The 19057-nt window shown below is 36.0% G+C and overlaps 1 protein-coding gene across 1 annotated transcript in view; it reads right to left on the bottom strand.

Annotated features, from left to right (window-relative positions):
• The window catches only part of EMC2 (ER membrane protein complex subunit 2), a 46666-nt gene that overhangs the window by 5689 nt on the left and 21920 nt on the right, over window positions 1–19057 (bottom strand). Inside the window, exons 6-10 of the mRNA XM_009323107.1 lie at window positions 8379–8464; window positions 8149–8208; window positions 5600–5681; window positions 4384–4494; window positions 1928–2032 (exon numbers count right to left, since the gene is read on the bottom strand). Of these exons, the coding sequence (XP_009321382.1) occupies window positions 1928–2032; window positions 4384–4494; window positions 5600–5681; window positions 8149–8208; window positions 8379–8464 (444 nt within the window). The remainder of the gene's footprint in view (window positions 1–1927; window positions 2033–4383; window positions 4495–5599; window positions 5682–8148; window positions 8209–8378; window positions 8465–19057) is intronic.

Raw genomic sequence — 19057 nt, 5'->3', positions numbered from 1 at the left:
CACCACCAGCACTCCCAATACAAGTCATATTTTGTTAGAGATACTGTGATGTTAACAGAAAGCCATGCGGAGAGACAAAAAAACCAACCAAATAAAAAAAAAAGGCAAGCTTATCTGGCTGTGCGTCAAGTAACTACAAATTGTCATAATTAAACTTTCATTATATTTAGAACCAGGAGATGCCTATTTCTAGGTCGTAATCTTGGTACGCCACCGTTCCACAGCCAACACTGGTTTTACATTTCCATCCTGATGCACCCTGAAACGGGCTGTTTCCCAGAAGTGCTAACAGCTCTCTACTGGTGCTTTGAGCTGGAAACTTCAGTCGTAATATTCACTTAAAACATGTGTTCAAACCGCCTCTAATATAAGCAGTTCATTTTATTAAGATGTAAAACATGGAATAATGGTTTTCACTCAAAATTCACACATCTTTTAAAAACCTGTTTTGTTCTATCAGTGGTGAATCCACTGTGTATTCTGTTCTTCAAGGGTTTTTTTGGTTTTGTTTTTTTTTAAATCCTGCAATACTTGGGTTTTCTATCAATGTTGTGATTACAGGAATGTCAGACATACTGAAGTCAAAAGAAGTCCTGCTTATTTATGGGAAATCAGACAAAGTTGGTAATTCATACACAGCTTACTGTCATGAACACATAAATGGTTTATTAATGAAAAGCAGGGAGTCATTTAAACAGCAGAACAGAGTAAGAAACTTTAAGCACACAAGTATAAAATGCTTAATTATGTCCTTAGGGATACAATTTTCTTCACTGTAAAGTACAGTCAGAAGTTACAGGGCCAATCAGGGGAAATGGAAAATACTTCGAAGTTGTAATACATCAAAAACATGTCAGCCCCAAGAAGCTGCGCTCTTGGCAATGAACTGAAATACAGTGTGTTAAGAAAACTGCATTGGCCATAAAAGAAAATCCTAATTTAATTCCATAATAAATGGAGCTGGTCAAAAGGCCATTTGGTAGTATTAACTGTGAAACACCAGCAGCAAGAGAAAAATTAAATATTGGGTTGTGACACTGAAATATTACAGAAAGAAAGGAGTGTTACATGTATATGAAGTCTTTGCATTTAATACCAACATTTTTGCTCAGAAAAAGTTCTGGGGAGAACTGGACAGTATGATGTTGATGTTCAGGATTACTTATCCATAAACTCTGATCGGTAAATCATTAAGAATAGCTATAAGGGAGTCAAATAGACATACTATGTTTGGGATGCACGGATTGCAGAACTTACGAGCTAAAACCTGTTTTCATTCACAGTTATAGAAAAAATACAGAGGCTTATAATACAAAAGCAAATATAGGTTTTTATGCATAACTTTTCAAATAGCTGAAAAGACTCCTAATGACTTCAGTAAGCTTTGTCTGTGGCCTACAAAGTCTACATTTTCACAATTCAACAGGCATTTTTCTATAAAACTACGCAAAACCAACTTCAGTCACAATTACTAAGGTAATTATTAGGAATACCGTTAAATATGATTTTGAAAGGCCAGAATAAACTGAAAGCAAATAAAATTCTAGAATTTTCATTTGTTTTCTAGTAAAATAGAAGCAGATGACCAAGTCACTCTAAGAATTAAGACATACCAAGTTTTGTTAAAATACTTAGCTGTAGAACTGAGCCTTGGAGGTCAACATTACACGAGCGTACATTCAGTTAATGTTAGTAGAAGAAAATCTGTTTAAAGCTAATAAGTAAATAATAGTAATTAATAACTGTAAAATATCAACCTTATATTAATTAAGGCTTCCAGGAAATAAAACAGAAGTAGAATGCAAAAAATACAAGCAAATTATGCTGATTTACACGTTGTATCTAGCCTCTTGAACAGCAGTTGATAAAAGTGCAGAAAAGAACTACAGAGGCTGTTAAAAGTATCAGAAAACAATGATGTACTAACCTGGTATGCTCTGTTTATTTGGTTAGCTGCCCAGCTGGCATATTTCATATTATCTTTTTTCATTTTTGCACTTGCTTTTGGATTGGAAGCAATATGGCTGGCAGACTAGGAATAAAAAAATAAAAGCAGTGTAACTGTAAAATATACGTGCATGAAATAAACTGAGAGCATTAAGCACCTTTGCATTCAGAGCCCCACGCACAGTGATAGCAGAAAAAGAGAAAAAATAAGAACAGTTACTGGTGAACAGCATCCAATTAAGAATTAGCTAAACTTTTTAAACAATTGTTTGTTCTAATTAAAGCTAAAGCAGACTTCAGTTCAGTTGTGTACCGAGTTAGGAAACTGGACATGATCAGTTAATCCAATTTGCTTTTCCCTAAAGTGAGAGTTATGAGTTAAGTTTTTCCCATCCAATTTGTTACCAGAGACAATAAAAAATACATCACTTGTATGTCCAAACTGTCATTAAAAATATGGCATTTTTCCCTGTGGCATCAGAAAACAAATTTTAAAAGCAGGTAAGAGCCTGCACATAAACTAGGCCCATCTTCATCTGAAAAAATGAAAAAGATTACTTTAGAACTGAACTCAGCTCAGAGACTTCTCCACTTATCAAATAAACCCACTTCGCAAGGAATCATTGCTATTCCCTCCCACAACATCTTTCTGAGTGCAAAGGTACTTGAATGCAAAGAACCACAGAACCCTACTCTCACCCATCAATGAAGAACCTCCAGAGAAGATTTTAAAAAGGAGCATGGAAGCAAATGTCTACATGAATACTACATTTCAAACTCAAAGAACGTTCCCTTACAGCTACTTCCCTGAAACTACCTCCAGAAATGGGAGAGGAGTGGGACTGCCAAAGTTAGCCTCCACAAACTCAGGAACACATTCTCCAAAGCCATGCCCGCATGAATTGAATTTGTGATCTAGTACAGGGTCACAGTCCTAAGACAAGGCATCATTCTCTCCGGTTTCCTGAATTCAGTGAAGTACTGACCAGTCTCCTCAGCAGATACAGCTGAAAGCCTTTGTAGAGAATTTACCAGGGTTATGGATGTTCTTTGGGGACTACAAACGCTGGGCATGTCTGTCAATTACAAAAGCAGCAACCACAGCAAAACCAGATCCTAAAGCCTGGAAACAGCATTACAAAGAAATTAGGAGCCAAAGGGTAGATACAGAAGCAGCAACAGCAAGCTGTTCTCGCAGAAACTACCTAGTGAAATGTCACAGCAGCCAGCCAAGCAAAACTGAAGAACTGAAACAGCGTACACAAATTTTTTGCAGTAATGAACTTGCATTATGCAAATCAGGGCTTATGCGCATGACTTTCAGGCACTGCCAAAACAAAAAGCTTCTCAAACGCTTGGGTCATATTAGCTCAAGGTTGCCCATCAGATAACAGGTTCTAATTCCACTTTACAGACTGAAAATAACAGGCAGGATGTAAGATCTGACAGAGGACAAGCCAAGATTGGCCATAATAAACCCCCAGGCCTGTTCTAGAATCAGTGCAGAAGTCTATATGTATACACACCTTAAAAATCATTTAAGCCAATAAACAGATTTGCTACAAAACTTACTCCTAAAAAGCTAAATGACCTAAGGAACAGCAAGAAGCCAGCTTTTCTCCTTGAACATACACTCACCAACCCAAGAATCTCTGCAGATGGGCTAAGATGATTAGGTCCAAGTTGCTTTGAGTCTTAAAGGTGATGCCTAACAAGTCCTTGAAAGGAAGTTCCTATTGCCTGGTATTTATAGGAAGCCTCAAAGTTATCTGCCTGATGCGTCTCTGTAAACTGCCCCCCTCCCAAGAGACAAAAGGGTGGCCTAGAATTTAAAAAAGAACCTTTCTGGTTTTGTCCCTAAAAAGATCTTTTAAAAGATCTAAGATCTAAAAGAAGATCTTCAATAGAGGCCTCAGTATCTTTCGAGAAACTGAAAAACTGGTGCCAGTACATGCTACCCGTAGTTACTGTAGCCATGGCCACACTCAGGCCAACAAAGCTGTGCAAGCTAAAGACTCATTTTGAAATTGAAAGTAGAGAGTTGTATTTAGAAACCAGAGTGAGAAAAAAAAAAAGGGGAAAAAAAAAAAGAAAAAGAGCAGCCATCGTTCTGTGCTGGTACTCTTCAGCAGTTCACCATCCTGTAGAAAGGAGTATGACTTTAAATCCTTTTTCAAGAAGTTACCTTCATGTGCCAATAATTATAATTCTTTGGAAAACATGGGCAAGACTTAACAGTTAAGAGCGCTTCAAGTAAGGAGTACTTACTGGCATAAAATTGTCCATATTCAGTATTTAAAAACAGTGTTAATAATCTGAGCTATTAAGTTGAACCAAAAGAAAAAAAAAAAACCAAACAGCAAATGGTAAAGGATAATATACATGCATAAAAACATATTCAAAATGGTAACATGGAAAATATACAATCCTGCTTACCATGTAAAGTCCAAACAAAGCTCTCATATTTCTGTTGTTCAGCTTCAGTGCTTGCGCAAAATACTTTCTTGATAGCTCAAGGTTTTCAAGCCCCCCTTGAGTGTATTTAACCTGTAAAAATTATAAGCTCCTGAAACTTGCACATGTCATTGATACCTCAGGCATTCACTCTTGAAGCAGAGATATTATGAAATTTCACTTCAGGTTTGTTTCACATGATATTTCAAATCAGGTGTCCTACGAAAGGCCAAACACTGGCTTGGGAGAAATCTGAGCTCTTTTCAGTACACAAATTTTAAAATATTTAACTATAGGAGAAAAAAGCCAGCAGTAATTTAATGAATTTATTGCTACAAGAATAAAAAGTGATTATTTTGCACATAGACATACTTCCAACCTTGGGATAGTCTCTTATGAAAAGTAACACAAACTTTAAATCTAAAGCTAAATTCTGACTGCTATAAATCCATACTAACTCTGTATTCCTTCAGCACAGCATTACACCAGTACACAAAACAACACAATGCCTTTCATTATCTATTCAACTGCAAAATAGCGCACAAAGTTTAGAAGATTACTCCACTGTCTATTCATTTTGCCTCTTATTAGATCAACAAAGAGAGGGATAAATACTAGAAGACATGCTTCACAGTCTTTCTACCAGAAAGCTACTTAGACTTTCAAGTTTTAATGTTAACCCAATTTAACAAAACAAATTAAATCCATTTGAAGCAGTTAACAGCATAATTTAGGAAAAAAAAAATCTATAGCTGAAAAAATGAGTGCAAATGGCTAAAAACCTTGAGCTAAAACGAAGGGTCTTCTCTCCCCCCAGTGCTCTTTCAGGCAAAATTTCCTACAAGATCTGGCTCCACAATACCAGGCAATAGATCATAACCTCCTAGGCAGCATTGCTGAGGAAAAGTTTAACTTCTCATGCACTTAATTAGAAAAGTGCATAAACACTTCAACAAGAATAGCTCATTTAAAACGAATCTTTACCTTCAATAATTCCTGCCTTTACTCTTATATTTAGCTTAGTCACACTGAGTAAGAAAACAGTTTTCTTAACGTTAAGTTCTATGAGATGTTAACATTCTCTGTGCACTCTATTGGGAAAAAATAAAGAAACCATTTTTATTCCATTTTCACCACTTCAGTAACATAAAAACAGAATATGTATTCAAACATAATTGATTTTTCTGAAAATACTTACTTCAGCATATTGCTGACAGTACAAGTGGTTGTGTGGGTTAGTCATCATAAGCTCCTCTAAGCAGAAGGCTGCCTTTGCATAGCTGAGGAATACAAAAAACAGTGACAAAATGAAACAGAGTATACAGTTCTTTGCTTCAGTTTCTTTACAGCAGAATAAAAGAAGTCTTACTTTTCCCCCCTATAACTTCACGTGATTCACAATTTAAAAAAATTTTATTTTTAAATGATGTTTGAAACCTCGAGTTACTATTTTTACACCATATCAGTGAAGAATATACAAAATTTAATAGTCTAAGTATATATGGAACAGCTCATGGAAAGCATTTAATATACTCATTTTTTATTAATAAGTGCCATTTCTGATTAACAAGAGTGATGAGTAGAAACAGGCATTAGGTACTATAAGACACTGGGACTCAGACTACTAAACAGTTCATTTTTTTCTACAAGAAAATTCAGCTACCTGAGGATTCACAAACTAAGCTACAGACCAGAGCACTTACATTGTCAGTTAACTTTACCCGCTCACAGTCAACCACAGAAGATCGAAAAACCATACTAAGAACAGTTCTAAAAATCAAACAATTCAAACCTATATATGAAAATAGCATCATACCAGACAAATGGGCAACAACTTATCATTGCAAAAGAAAAGGCTAGTACTTGTTCTTTAAATAAAAGTTTCAGAAATAATTAAGAAGTCGAGCTCAAAATGTAGGTTTATTTAATTATAAAAATCTTAGCTTCATAATCTTTCAACTAATAGTTTCCTGCAGAATTTGCATCTTCTACAGATACGTGATAGCACTGTTGTACAAAGTTTACATGATAGGATTCCAAAATTCAGAGACGCAATGTTTATAATGACAGTGTGGGTACATATTTAATATCACAGCAAAAGCAATTTAGCAATTATGAGAGAATACTAAACCATATAATCTGTAAAATCTTATTTCTTAAAATGAACATACTGTGGTTTTCTCCTGTGTACGTTATGATAGTCGCATATCAAATATTAATTTGGAGGTAAAAAGATAGCCACCTCATTCTCCAAAAGCAGAAGCCACAGTCCTCATAACAGAACACAGCGCAGAATTGAGAACTATATAAGCCTTGTACATCTAAGTGTGTTTATGAACAATGGTAACAGCATGGTGATTTCACAAGCGAGACTAAATTTGTGACACTGATAAAACAAGTAAGCTGATGAATTGTTTCCTTTTTTTAAAATTAACTTTTAGTTGCTTTTTAGCCAGGATCCAAATTTTTTCCACATTTAATCATCAAAATAACACTGATACTCATAAAAGTACAGTGAGCACAGTCAATTTTTTCAATGAACTGGAGAAAGTTCTACATATTATTTTTTACTGGAATTACAGACCAAGACAAATACAAGCAAAAGCAATTTCTTTCTCAGGTTTTATTACACAATTTTGTAATAAGGATTATAGAAAAAAAAACCACAACAGTAGCGGAACACATATGTTTGCACCACTCTATCATTCACTTTTGTACCGACAGATCTGACAAGCTTAAACATCTTTCTAACCATTTTGGAAAAAAAAAAAAAGCTATTTTCTTGGAGAAGTGGCTGGTGAATTTCCCAAAACAAATGGAAATCTGGATATCAAAATTCTAGATTATTCCTTAAGTCAGCAGTTCAAAGAGTTTAATAATTATTTTCTTTGAGAATGGAGTGGAAGGAGAGGTGATGGGGAACAATTTTTTCATCACAGTGAGAATGGCTATTTCTTCCTTGAGAATTTGGTTCTTTTACTACTCTCTAGAAAGGAAGGAAGGAAACAATGTGATATAATTCAGGCTGGGCTGAAGAACTAAAGAAGGGGGGAAAAAAAAGATACGCCTTTGGGTGGAGGTTAGAATTAATGCTGTGATATTAGAAAACTTGCACTAAAGCTTTGAGCTAATCCTCTCACACTGGGATTTCCTCCTGTCACTACAGCAATAAAAAAAAGCTAACAAAAACATTAAATATCCAATAAGCAAGTTACTACAACATTCAGCATTCTTGATTGCATTGGGTTTGTACCCAGGCGACCAGATGCTTCTAACTCTGGATCCATGTTTTGCTTTGTTTTTTTTTTTTAAAGGTTACTAAAAGTTCTTGCAGAGGTAGGCTAAAAGAAAATCAGAGTATCATTTGCCATGATCAACTGATTTTAGAAGTAAAGAATTTAAAATCTATAACTAGTAAAAAACATCACTTGAATGAAAAATTATGGGAAATAAGTGCTGTTCCCTGCTACACTCAAACCACTTATTTTAAAATATCGGATTTTAAAAAATGACTGAAACATACAGATAATTAAGTAAACTGATTCTGTTTTAAAATCAAATGCCTTCTTAAAGCATTTGGTAGTCAAATAAGGTTGGTAATTACTTCCTGTTGATGCTTGTTATATTGGAAATGAGACAGCATACTTTCTAACACTAGTCCTTCAAAAAAAATTGCTGAGGTCTTTGACTTACACAGAGTAGGTTTCAATTTAACAGTTTTTATGTGGACTTAGCAAAACAACTTACTCATGTTCATTGATGTAAAGTTCTGCAAGTTCATGCCAAGCTTCTTGGTCTCCAACAAATCTGTATAGAGAAGACAAGAGAGGAAAAAAGGAAAAAAAGAAAGAATGTGCAAGGGATTCTGTAAATGACCAGCATGGAAGCAAAAGCGTAAATCAAATGCAAATTCCATTTTAATTAAAAAGATTTATCAGAATAGCAAAACACAATCCGTATTCTTGTAAGACACTCACTGTTCCAGATACTCATTCAGCTCTCGGATGGCCTCAAGATTTTTCCCCTGGGCTTTTCGAATGGCAATCTTACGCTTTCTTGCTGCCTATGGGTTGACATTAATAAAGGATTAGGGTCTCATAATTCCCTGGGTTTTTGTAAAGAAAGCAATTTGACTGTGCAAATTATTATCTCAATACCAGTGGAATTCCACTGCAGAGCAACTGCTAGGTTGAAGTTTATAAACATACCCTATGACATCCCACTGAGAGATTGAAAACCTCTTCTTACAATCACATTATGTATGCTTTTCTTTGGAGGCACAAACTGTATGCATTATTTCATTCAAATAAATGACTGTCCAGATTCTGATAATTACAAAACAGCAGGGGATGCTAATCTTCAGCCATTCCGAAGACCCCCACCTCATCATTCACAAGATCCATGACTACAGAGGAGAGATGGTGACTGAGTCTTAGAGAATCTCACAGATGCATCTTGGTTGCCAATGTATAATATGGCTTTCAGCCATTTTTAAAGACTCTTGTTGGAGTGCTGAATGCCATCTTTAATTAATGTTGAATACACACCAATTTCATAAACAAGTTTCTCATCATTCTTGGAGCACAATGTAGGCTCTTCAATGTAAAGGGAATACAAAATAGTCATTTCAATGGCAAAACTGAGCAGTACGTTGATATGTAGGTGGAAAATGTATTTCAACATAAACAATATAAAAATGAGTTATAAGAATTATAATGTATTTAAATTTTGAACTCCATAAAAGTTGTTACAGACCACCAGGAGAAAAGATACACAGAATTTTAATAGTTGATTATTCTGTACTTCAATCCAGTATTCCAGTTTCTGAAGTATGTTGGTTACAGTTCTCTAAAAGCTGTTTTCAGACCTCTAGGAGTTGTGAATCAAGATACACTTGAGGCGTAATTCAAAACAATGGACATCTTCCCAGCAGCCTGACAGACTTTGGAGCAAACAGCACTACACCTCAGCCAGCCTGAAAGTCATCAGATCAGGAATCTGACAGAATGAAAGTAAAACCAAATTCCAGCATAACATGCCTCAAAGAACAAACGCCATCAGCCTCCTCCCTTGCCTATAACCCCTGTTCTCCTGGGTGATCACAACCACTGTAGTCAAGACGCGAGAAGACAGACGGTCTGGTGTGCGTGATGTGTCTGTGTGTACACACACACTTATATGCCATTTCTCCATGAGATAGTATTAATGAAAAAAATTTAAAAAGCACACTTTTCCATTAATAAAGTCCCACTGCTTATTCCCCTCATAGCTCTCATCCCATTTCATATCTTATAAAGAGGTTATACAGTTGGGTATCACCTTATGGAAGCCTTGACAGCACAGGAACAGATAACTCTTCAACAAAACCTTAAACCATTTTAATCTTTGACTTTTAGATAGCTCTGAAATTAAGTTTCTTCATGATATACCTAAGATCACAGTCACATATACCCCAAAAGAGTTCTTGTATTTTTACAGTATTTTAAACATAACTATTCTCTTAAGTAATTTCTTATCCTTTGATCATCATTTGAACAAATTTATTGCTTCCAGAAGAAGAGGAGAGTGTAGCATTTAAGTAAACTAGTTCAAGCTACCAAAACAGTATAGCTAGAAAGGCTTTTAACACTAACTGTAGGTTTATTCTTTCCTTTGAGTTCATCCCCTTCACCTCCCACACAAACATATAATCGATGAAAATTCAGTGAAAATGACTCAAGTGAGGAAAAAATATTTCACTGTTCTGTTTAAACGCAAGGCCCAGGCAGAGGGAAAACTCATCAGAACGATTAAGAGACAAATTAGGACACAGGCAGCATGGTGGGTTTACCCACAGTCATTTTGTTTTCCACTGCTTCTTTGTCAAACTGCAACCTGTGAAGTTACATTCATCACTCTACTTTTACTGAGAGACATTTGGCTAAAAGCCATAACTGACTCTGGAAATTTTAACTGCTGACCACATTTATCACTATAACAATAATACACAGTGTTTATTTTATTTTTAAGTTTTTAAAATAAAGATAACAGTGTAATTAAACTTATTTGTTTAAATCTAAAAAGAATAATCCCACATGCTTATCATATTGCTACTATTACGAAACAAAAAAACAAAACGGAACAAAACAACCAAAAACCATTGCTCTCTATCACATTTTATGAAGAGGTCTCAAAGCGTTTCGTAAAGCAGGTCACTACCCTTGCAATGGTGGGAACGCCAGGGCAGTGTTAAACTCACTACCCAAGGCTGACATTATACACAGCCCAGTGACCTGCCCACTGAGCCCGAAACATGAAAGAAGGGAAAGCGGGGATAACAGCGTGCACAGCCATGTGTATCATGCAATTACAGCTTACGAAAACAGAAGCTTTTTTGCAGGTGACAGACTATCTGCTTTAAAATGTAGCTTTTGGATTAAAAATTCAGCTGTTATTTTCAAAATTTAAAGAAAAAACAATCAAGAGACTGAACAGATAAAAACTAAACTGCTTGAGAACTGAAATCATCTGTTTAATATATAAAATCAAGCAATGCATCTGACAACTTAATTTGTAATGGCAAACAGGAACAGTATACATAAGTCACCCTCCTTTTTCATTTCTAATGCAACTCCTTCAATTGCATGCAACTAAGTCCTCCAAAAGAATCCAGAAACACATTTTCTCCACGGTTGCTTTATGTCTTAACCACTCCCAAATAATGTAAATCACTGTAACCTCAAGACATGAATTTATTAAAAGCTACAACTACTTCTAGTCACAAATATAAACTGTTTTTTACCTATAACAAGCACATCATCTAATGCAAATAACGAGGATAAAAGGATTAAACATAATTAACATGTTCTGATGTAGCACTTAGGAGTAAAATGAATTACATATACATTTGACAAGATTTATTTGCTTCTAAACTGCACCAAATCCCACAATATTTCTTTAAAATTACATTTTTTGTTTCTTATTTGAGAAAAGTAGAATTTAAAACTTCCTTTTTTATCCACCTTCCTTATCATCAAAAATGAAGCAGCATCTGGGCTTGAAATCTGCACTTTCTTCACCCTCAAATAAACCTTCAGAAATGCCAGGATAAGTCAGTTTATTTACAGAGGAACTCTTAGTTTACAAAAAAGAGGCTCAAACACTCAAAACAGTGCTGACATTCAAAGAATGAACAAAATGTTGTATAGTAGCATAGAATTTTTGAAAGTCTCTTTAAAACCAGTGAGAAGAAGAAAATGGGGGGGGGGGGGGCTAAGTAATTACTAACATTTTCCAATCACATAAATAAAATTATAACACACATATTCTGAATGCATTGCCAAGAGACATACACATAGGTGTTCAGTAGATCTGAAGTATTCATATCTGTGATTCCTAGGAGTGGTAAGACAGACTGAAAAATAAAGACATGAAAACAAACCACTATTGCTTTTATCTGTATTCAGACTACTCGCTCATCTGACTTTCTAGCTTTTCTTTTAATCATGAAGACTATCAGTTAGGTTTCTTTTTTTTTTTTTAATAAAAACTGAAATTCAATATGACTCCAGTAGTCAATGCTTTAAGAAAAACATATATGAAAAAGCTTGCACTAAAACCAGGACATGGACCATTTTGTGTGCTGTAAACTTCTAATTCTTATTCTGATTTACATTGTCCCTGAGCCCCTATCTAGCTCCCTGCGTGCATCAGCTTCCTCCTCAGTGAGCTGGGGCTCACGCTCGGTATGCTTACTGAGCATCCTGAGGAAAGTGGCGTAACTAATGACAACTTACACACACAGCATCAATTTTTCTTTATTTCCATCAAATTAAACAAAATGTTTGACTGCACAGAACCACTGCCAACACTAACAGCCGCTTTACCAGACCAAACCTACTTATTTTGTAAGGAAAGGCAGACTCCCACCAATTCTACAGAAGCTTTACCTAGCATTTATTTTATACATCCGATTTACTACCTTAGTATCAGCTGATATAAGAAAACCAGGCCACTTCATATGTTTTATTATATTTCAGGGCTTTGTCTAGTAAAAATCTCACATTTCAAAATATAAGCTCATTTATAAGGGACCTATTGCAAGATACTAAAAAAACTGCAGACTGCAGAGTACAAATCTGTTCAATCATTAATTTTAAGTCCACTAAGAATAGTCATGAGAAACCTATTTTTAATTACAAGATTTGAGATTATTTTGAAATCTATGAAGCATACTAAAATAGTTGTTATAATTTTGTTAACAAAGATAGAAAAATAACGTTCAAGAGTTACATTTCGGTTCTTTGCATCACAACAGTAAGATTTTTAAGAACAAGCTTGATACAAAAGTGAACTCAATCTCCTTTCTCCTTCCACCTTAAAACAAAAGGAAAAGACAAAAATTTCAGTGCTGCAACAAGATCTGCAGAGTTTGACCATGCAGAACCTGTGACGTGGAATTCCCCCTATCAGTTTTCCAGAGTTTAAAACAAAATGCTGGAATGGTTATTGGCAGATTCTGTAAATCCAGCACTCTTAATGGAAAGATGTATGCCATCTTAAAGAAACACTTATACTGTAATCAGTATCATATGGACTAAGGTACTTCAGTATGTCACATATTTATTAAACAGTGAACCTTTCCAAGCTCTTTCTTTTAAAGACCAATAATCCCCAATCTGGCACAAGAACTAATCCTCCATTTGTCATGATTCTTTTTAATTAGCATTAAGTAGACTCAAAGTGAAGTGAGGATTTGAACATTTATCAACTACTGCATTTGATTAGTCAAACATACCAAAAGACAGTCTAAGATTGTTCTAAATTTCATGGCTACAAATAAAGTATTAGTAGTAGAATTTTCAGGGACTGACACCTCTAAGAAAGGAACAATTTCCTATCTGTATAATTGCTGCAGCATTAAACAAATTATATTTTGCATCTTAAAAAGAAATTCTTCGATTTTTTAAATTTGTTTTTATCAAGGACTTAACATTTTAGAAAATGTGCGTTTGGTCTAAGAGTTTGACACATTAAAATAATTTCCTTCAAATTGCAATACGCAAATCAAAACAGAAGTGTAAACAACTACAACAAAGATAAAGGGAAGGAATTACACAGACGTCAAAAAATACCACAATCTGAATACAACCGCAGTAATGAATGTACTCTTACCAGACTGAAGAGTTTTTTCATAGTTAACATGGAAGACATTTAAATCAGGCCAAATCTTGCAAATTAATCTACACAGGCACAGAGCTGCTGAGTTGAAGCGGCTCCTTTACGGATAATGTCAAAGCATAAGTAGCAATGGTGAACACAACTTTTTAGAATGTTCTAGAGGGAATCCAATAAAAATAGCCCATAAAATCTAACACCAGCACACAGCAAATTGGTAGAAGCTATAAAGGCTAAAAAAGCCTACAATCGGAAAACATGAAAACTGCTATATACCAAAGAAGAGTAAGAACAGTTTACGCAGAGGCAAGTAAGGCTTCCCAGATCTGCTGGAGTTCTTTGAAGGAGTCACTAGGAGTGTGGATGAATAAAGACCCATTTAAAAGTCAACTTTGACTTCAAAAATAATTTCAACAAGATCTCTCACTCTGAAGCCGAAAGCTCTGAAGGAAACTATGCTACCACAGGGTAAGAGGGGAAGGTCTTCACATGGATAAATAAATCAGCCAAAAGATATAAAATAGAGGAGAAAAGAGTTCTTGTCCACCAGTGAGTTCTCTGCACTGAACCCCAGAGTCGTCTGTACTAAAAACTACTGCTCAGCGTCTTCGTAAGTGATCTAATAAGGGAATTAACAGTGATGTGCTAAAGTTAATTGATGATAATGAGTTATTTAAGTGTAAAGAACAAATGTCAACTGCAAACTATAGCATTCACAACAGTGAATGTCAGCATGATAAAACAGCCCCTGAAATTTAATGTAGATAAAGGGTTGCATATAGGGTAAAACAATACTAATTTAATGTACACAGCAAAGCGCTCTGAATTTGCCCAGCTAGGAAGGAGAGGCTGGAGTTGCAATAAATGGTTCTATAAAATGTCAGTTCAATATTCAGAAGAGGTCTTGAACAAAACAAAACCCACAACACTGTGATGCTGGAATTACCAGAAAAAAATACAGAACAGAACACATCAGTGGCATCACTCTGACATTGTATAATTCCATAATGCTCTTGCATTTTTAATACTGACTGCAGTTCTGTCCTCTCCTTCCTCATCCAAACATAGAAAAAAAAAACAGAAAGGATATTCAGAACAGCAGCAGGATTTCAGGGCACAGAATGGCAACAAGAACTGCTGGACAGATTAGGACTTGCCAGCTTAGAGGGAAGAAAAATGCAAAAGATCCCTAAAATCATGAATAAATGATGAAATTTCATTTCTGTACGATGTTGTAGACACACACAAGCAAATTTATACAGTTCAAAAAGCAGTAAAAAAAAAAAACCAACCAAAACAATTCAGAAGTTTCATTAAGAGCTATTAAAAACAGTTACCACTTCTGGCACAGGAAAACCATAACATGAAGATGAATAGAAACTGGCAGAAGAGACCGGAGCACGCTACATGACTGCCCTGTTCTTATACACTTCTCCTGGTATCTGCTATTGGTCACTGTCAGAAACTGGACAAGCAAAATGGACTTTTGGCACATCTCCAGTAAAGCTGCTCTTATGTTCTCAAATACATAATTTCAAGGGACAAAATTTCCACCAACATTTTGAAGTGTTATACTCACAAAAGTAAAACATGGGAAAAACACTGGAATGTACTCTGCTCTCTCACTTCACTGATCATGACTGAACAAGAAGCAAAAACCTAGTAAAGGTAAATGATGCTCTAACTGTCAAAAGAAAAATCATTTTTTTAGGATCCATGTAGTGCATCCCCAGCTTAATCATCCATCCTCCTTGGGGACTATCTGAAACAGCTGCTGCAGCTCTTCACACCTCTCACCAACTCCATCCTGTATCAGATGCAGTACCAAGCTATCTTTTTCAATTCCCTTTAAAAGTACCACCATACAAACTTAAGTTTAGGACTAGTTGTGTCTTTCCTGGCAGTGCTAGCAACAGATTTAACGAAACATAGACACATCATCTCAGAAAATTCCCTCTGTTAGTAGATACTTCATTTGGTGAGCAATTCTCCTTTTTGAAACTTAAAGCGTCCTGTAGATAAATGTACAAATCTGCAAGAAGTTAATGGGAGGTCTCTTGTCTGTTCAAAATGAACGTACAGCTGCTGCAGGAGTTTTAAAGAATTATCACTGATATAAATAGATATCCAATGCTCAGACTTCGTGCTCATTATTCTCATCTTATTTGACAGAGATAAGGAACTGGGGAAAAAAGTTACCTATATAGTCAAGATGGTAGTAATGCACAATGATAGAAAGAGATGCTAGGAAGAATGAACTCAGATATTCATGATACATAATTGCTGCCTATTTACATGATACTAAGATTTTGCTCTGAATCTTTCTAGTATCTGGATTCCCACGTGTCTTCAACCACCTCTTGTGTCTCTTCTGAAACATGTCCAGCTTGGCTAGAAAAAGAATCTCAAAATAGTATGGGAAAGTGTAACTTCATATGACCATATTGTTGACCATACACTTGTTCCTGCCCATTCCCATAAACAACAGAGTTGTTAGTGAAGTATTTTACAAACCCTGAAAGACAACAGCTTCACCCAGAACACTATCTTGTTCCGAAAATTCTATTTTTAATTCTTCGTTCACACAATTATATTACTAGACCCGTGAAGTTAATGAGATTATCCACATGCCCTAAGCTAAGCAAGCATATACAGTGTCTTGTTGTATTAAAAGCTTAGTTGAAAATGCGGTAAGAAAAACAGCAGCAGAATTATCCCAATAAAGACATCAGATTTTCTGTGGATTAGAATTAAGGCAGAACTTTGTGCCTTATCTTACTTTCCCTTGGTGTTGACCCAAGTGCTCTGCAATCTTCTTGATGGCTGAATTGAAGAATCGGGAGAAACTGCAGATGCACTAGGATGACAGCGGAGTGGGTTAGACACCAACCTAAGTCTTGAACACATGAACAAAATTTCCTTTCTCATCATCAATCTTCTTTGCACTCCTGGACAGGCCACCCTGAGAAGGGCCCAACTGACAAAAATATTTAGCTATCTAATTAAAATAGATGGGTTTACATTCAAATTGCTCCCCAAAAGCAGAATCTTTGCCAGGGTAAAATAACGCAAAAAGGCATTAAACTTAATCTGATACAGACACGTACACATAGTTTAAAAATTCCTTATTTAATATTCATTACAGAATTGTAATCAATAGCAAAATCAGAGAACTAACTGCCTGCTTAAGAACAGAGTCCTAAATAATTTTGCAGAGCTAGGCTTTCATCTGCTCTCCATATGTAAAATGTCAGTAGTGTTTCATCTCACATGGCTGCTGTGGGACAAATGAGAGGAAAAAACCATTCAAGATACTACTTCCATTTGTAAGGTTCTTACGCAAGAGCTCCATTCCCAGAAATGAGGACTTAAGTATCAAATAGAAAATATGGATATATCAATTCCATGCAAATCTCCTACTGAATTTTACACAAGCAATCCATCCAAAACATAACCCCTAATGTAGTATCCAGAACACTAATAAAGATACTGAGAACACTGTGAAGAGACTATTACGATACAAAAATGCCTAGAGTTTGAATGTGGCATGACATCTCATACTACAAAATTCTATCAAAGTTTAGTCGTTGTATTATCTGAATTTACATAGGATACCGCTAAACAATAACTACTTACTTCAAAAGACTACCAGTCATTTTAAAGGCGTGCAGATTCTGGCATTTTTTAAGTAGCGTGGTTGAGCATTCAGCCTTATCTCCAGAAGGTATGAAGTGTACCTGGGTTTTCTTTAGTGAAAGAATAGAAATTCCATCTTGTAAAACTACAAGTTTGGTTACTTGCAGCATTCAAATGGCATATGCCTTCACTATTAGAGCTGAAACAGTTACTGACAGAAGTAATACACACCAGGTACTACAGACAATAAGAAATATTTCACCAGCAGGTCTCAAAGCTATTTACTGACAGCAGAAAATACAGTACCTCAAGGCAAAATGTGATTTTTGGGGCGGGGGGGGCGGTGGGGCAAGACTTTAATGTTAATACAAATCCCTCTGTTCTGATCTCCTACCCACCCTTCAAGCCACCTGCTGCACGGCTGTATCTGACCTGACCTCTCCTGTTAACTAACCACCTAACTTTCCATTACCTGTCCCTCTCTCTTTTGGTCCTCACAGTTCTGCTTCCTTCTCTGTCTATTCAGTCCTTTCTGGATGTTTTTTTCCTTCTCCTGCTCATTGCTTGGGCGCGCCTCAGAAAAGAAAGGAGTCTCCCTACTTTCTGCCCCTCTTCCACAGCCCTACAGCCATGAGGAGCAACTGCAAGGAAGTCCTGCTTAGTCTCTGTAGCCTGGAACAGATCATGCTCAATACAAACGGCATTTTAAGATGTATTTAATAAAAATTCCAGCAGTCTCCACTGAGAACATGAAGTGAAGATTTTCAAATGCCTGTAACTTAGCCAGTTTGGGTGTTTTTCTCATAGTATAATAAAAGCTGCATTCTACCAAGAGCTCTCTTCCTGTTGGTATCCAAGGCTTTCCTCCAAAGCAGAGCAGCATGAGGACTTCTCAATGAACACATTAACAGCAAAAACAAACAAAAAAGTCCTTTCTACCAACCCTGCTAAAAAACCCCAAAAACCAATGTCCCCCTTGTTTTGTTCTGAGAAACAGATTAAGCATTTTATCTGAAGATCTACAAACAACTCAGCCACTGTTTGGCACCAGTATGAAGATTTTTCAATTGGATACTACATTAAATTTCAATCAATAAAAAAGTCACTACAATGGAAAATGTTATGCAGCCTTAACAACAGAGTAATCCGCCAGCTACAACTCTAATAAGCCTTCATTTCAACGAAAATGGACAAGAATGGAAAAGGTTCCCATTCTTATCCTATTAAAATGCACACAAGTTGTGCTTTTCACAAGAGTCACATTTCATTCATTAATATTAAACGCTTTAGAGAAGAGACAGACTCTTACTTAATGCCTACATGATTTGAAAAATGAAACACGATCTCTGAAGTGACAACATTAACATTGCTCCATTGTCACATGAGTCATCTTTTCCAGCAAGTAAGCTCATAGTGAGATAAAACATTGAGGGATTATCACCTTTTAAAAACAAAGCGTACTTTGAATTCTATCCTAAGAAATGAAATAGAATAATTACTGTTATCTTGATTTCAGAGATTTGCATGCAACAAAACCTCATCCGAAAGTGTAAATGTCCATTATATAATTAACGTTCAAAGTTCACTTTTAGAATCATAGAATCATTAAGGTTGGAAGAGACCTCTAAGATCATCAAGTCCAACCGTCAACCCAACACCACCATGCCCACTAAACCATGTCCCTAAGCGCCTCATCTCGATGAGCACCTCCAGCACCTCGATGTCCTTCTTGTAGTGAGGGGCCCAAAACTGAACACAGTATTCGAGGTGCGGCCTCACCAGTGCCGAGTACAGGGGCACTATCACTTCCCTGCTCCTGCTGGCCACACTAGTTCTGATACAGGCCAGGATGCCGTTGGCCTTC

Source organism: Pygoscelis adeliae, unplaced genomic scaffold (genome assembly GCF_000699105.1).
Source record: "Pygoscelis adeliae isolate BGI_AS28 unplaced genomic scaffold, ASM69910v1 Scaffold174, whole genome shotgun sequence".
Taxonomy (NCBI): domain Eukaryota; kingdom Metazoa; phylum Chordata; class Aves; order Sphenisciformes; family Spheniscidae; genus Pygoscelis; species Pygoscelis adeliae.
This window is presented reverse-complemented; position numbering and strand designations above follow the sequence as displayed.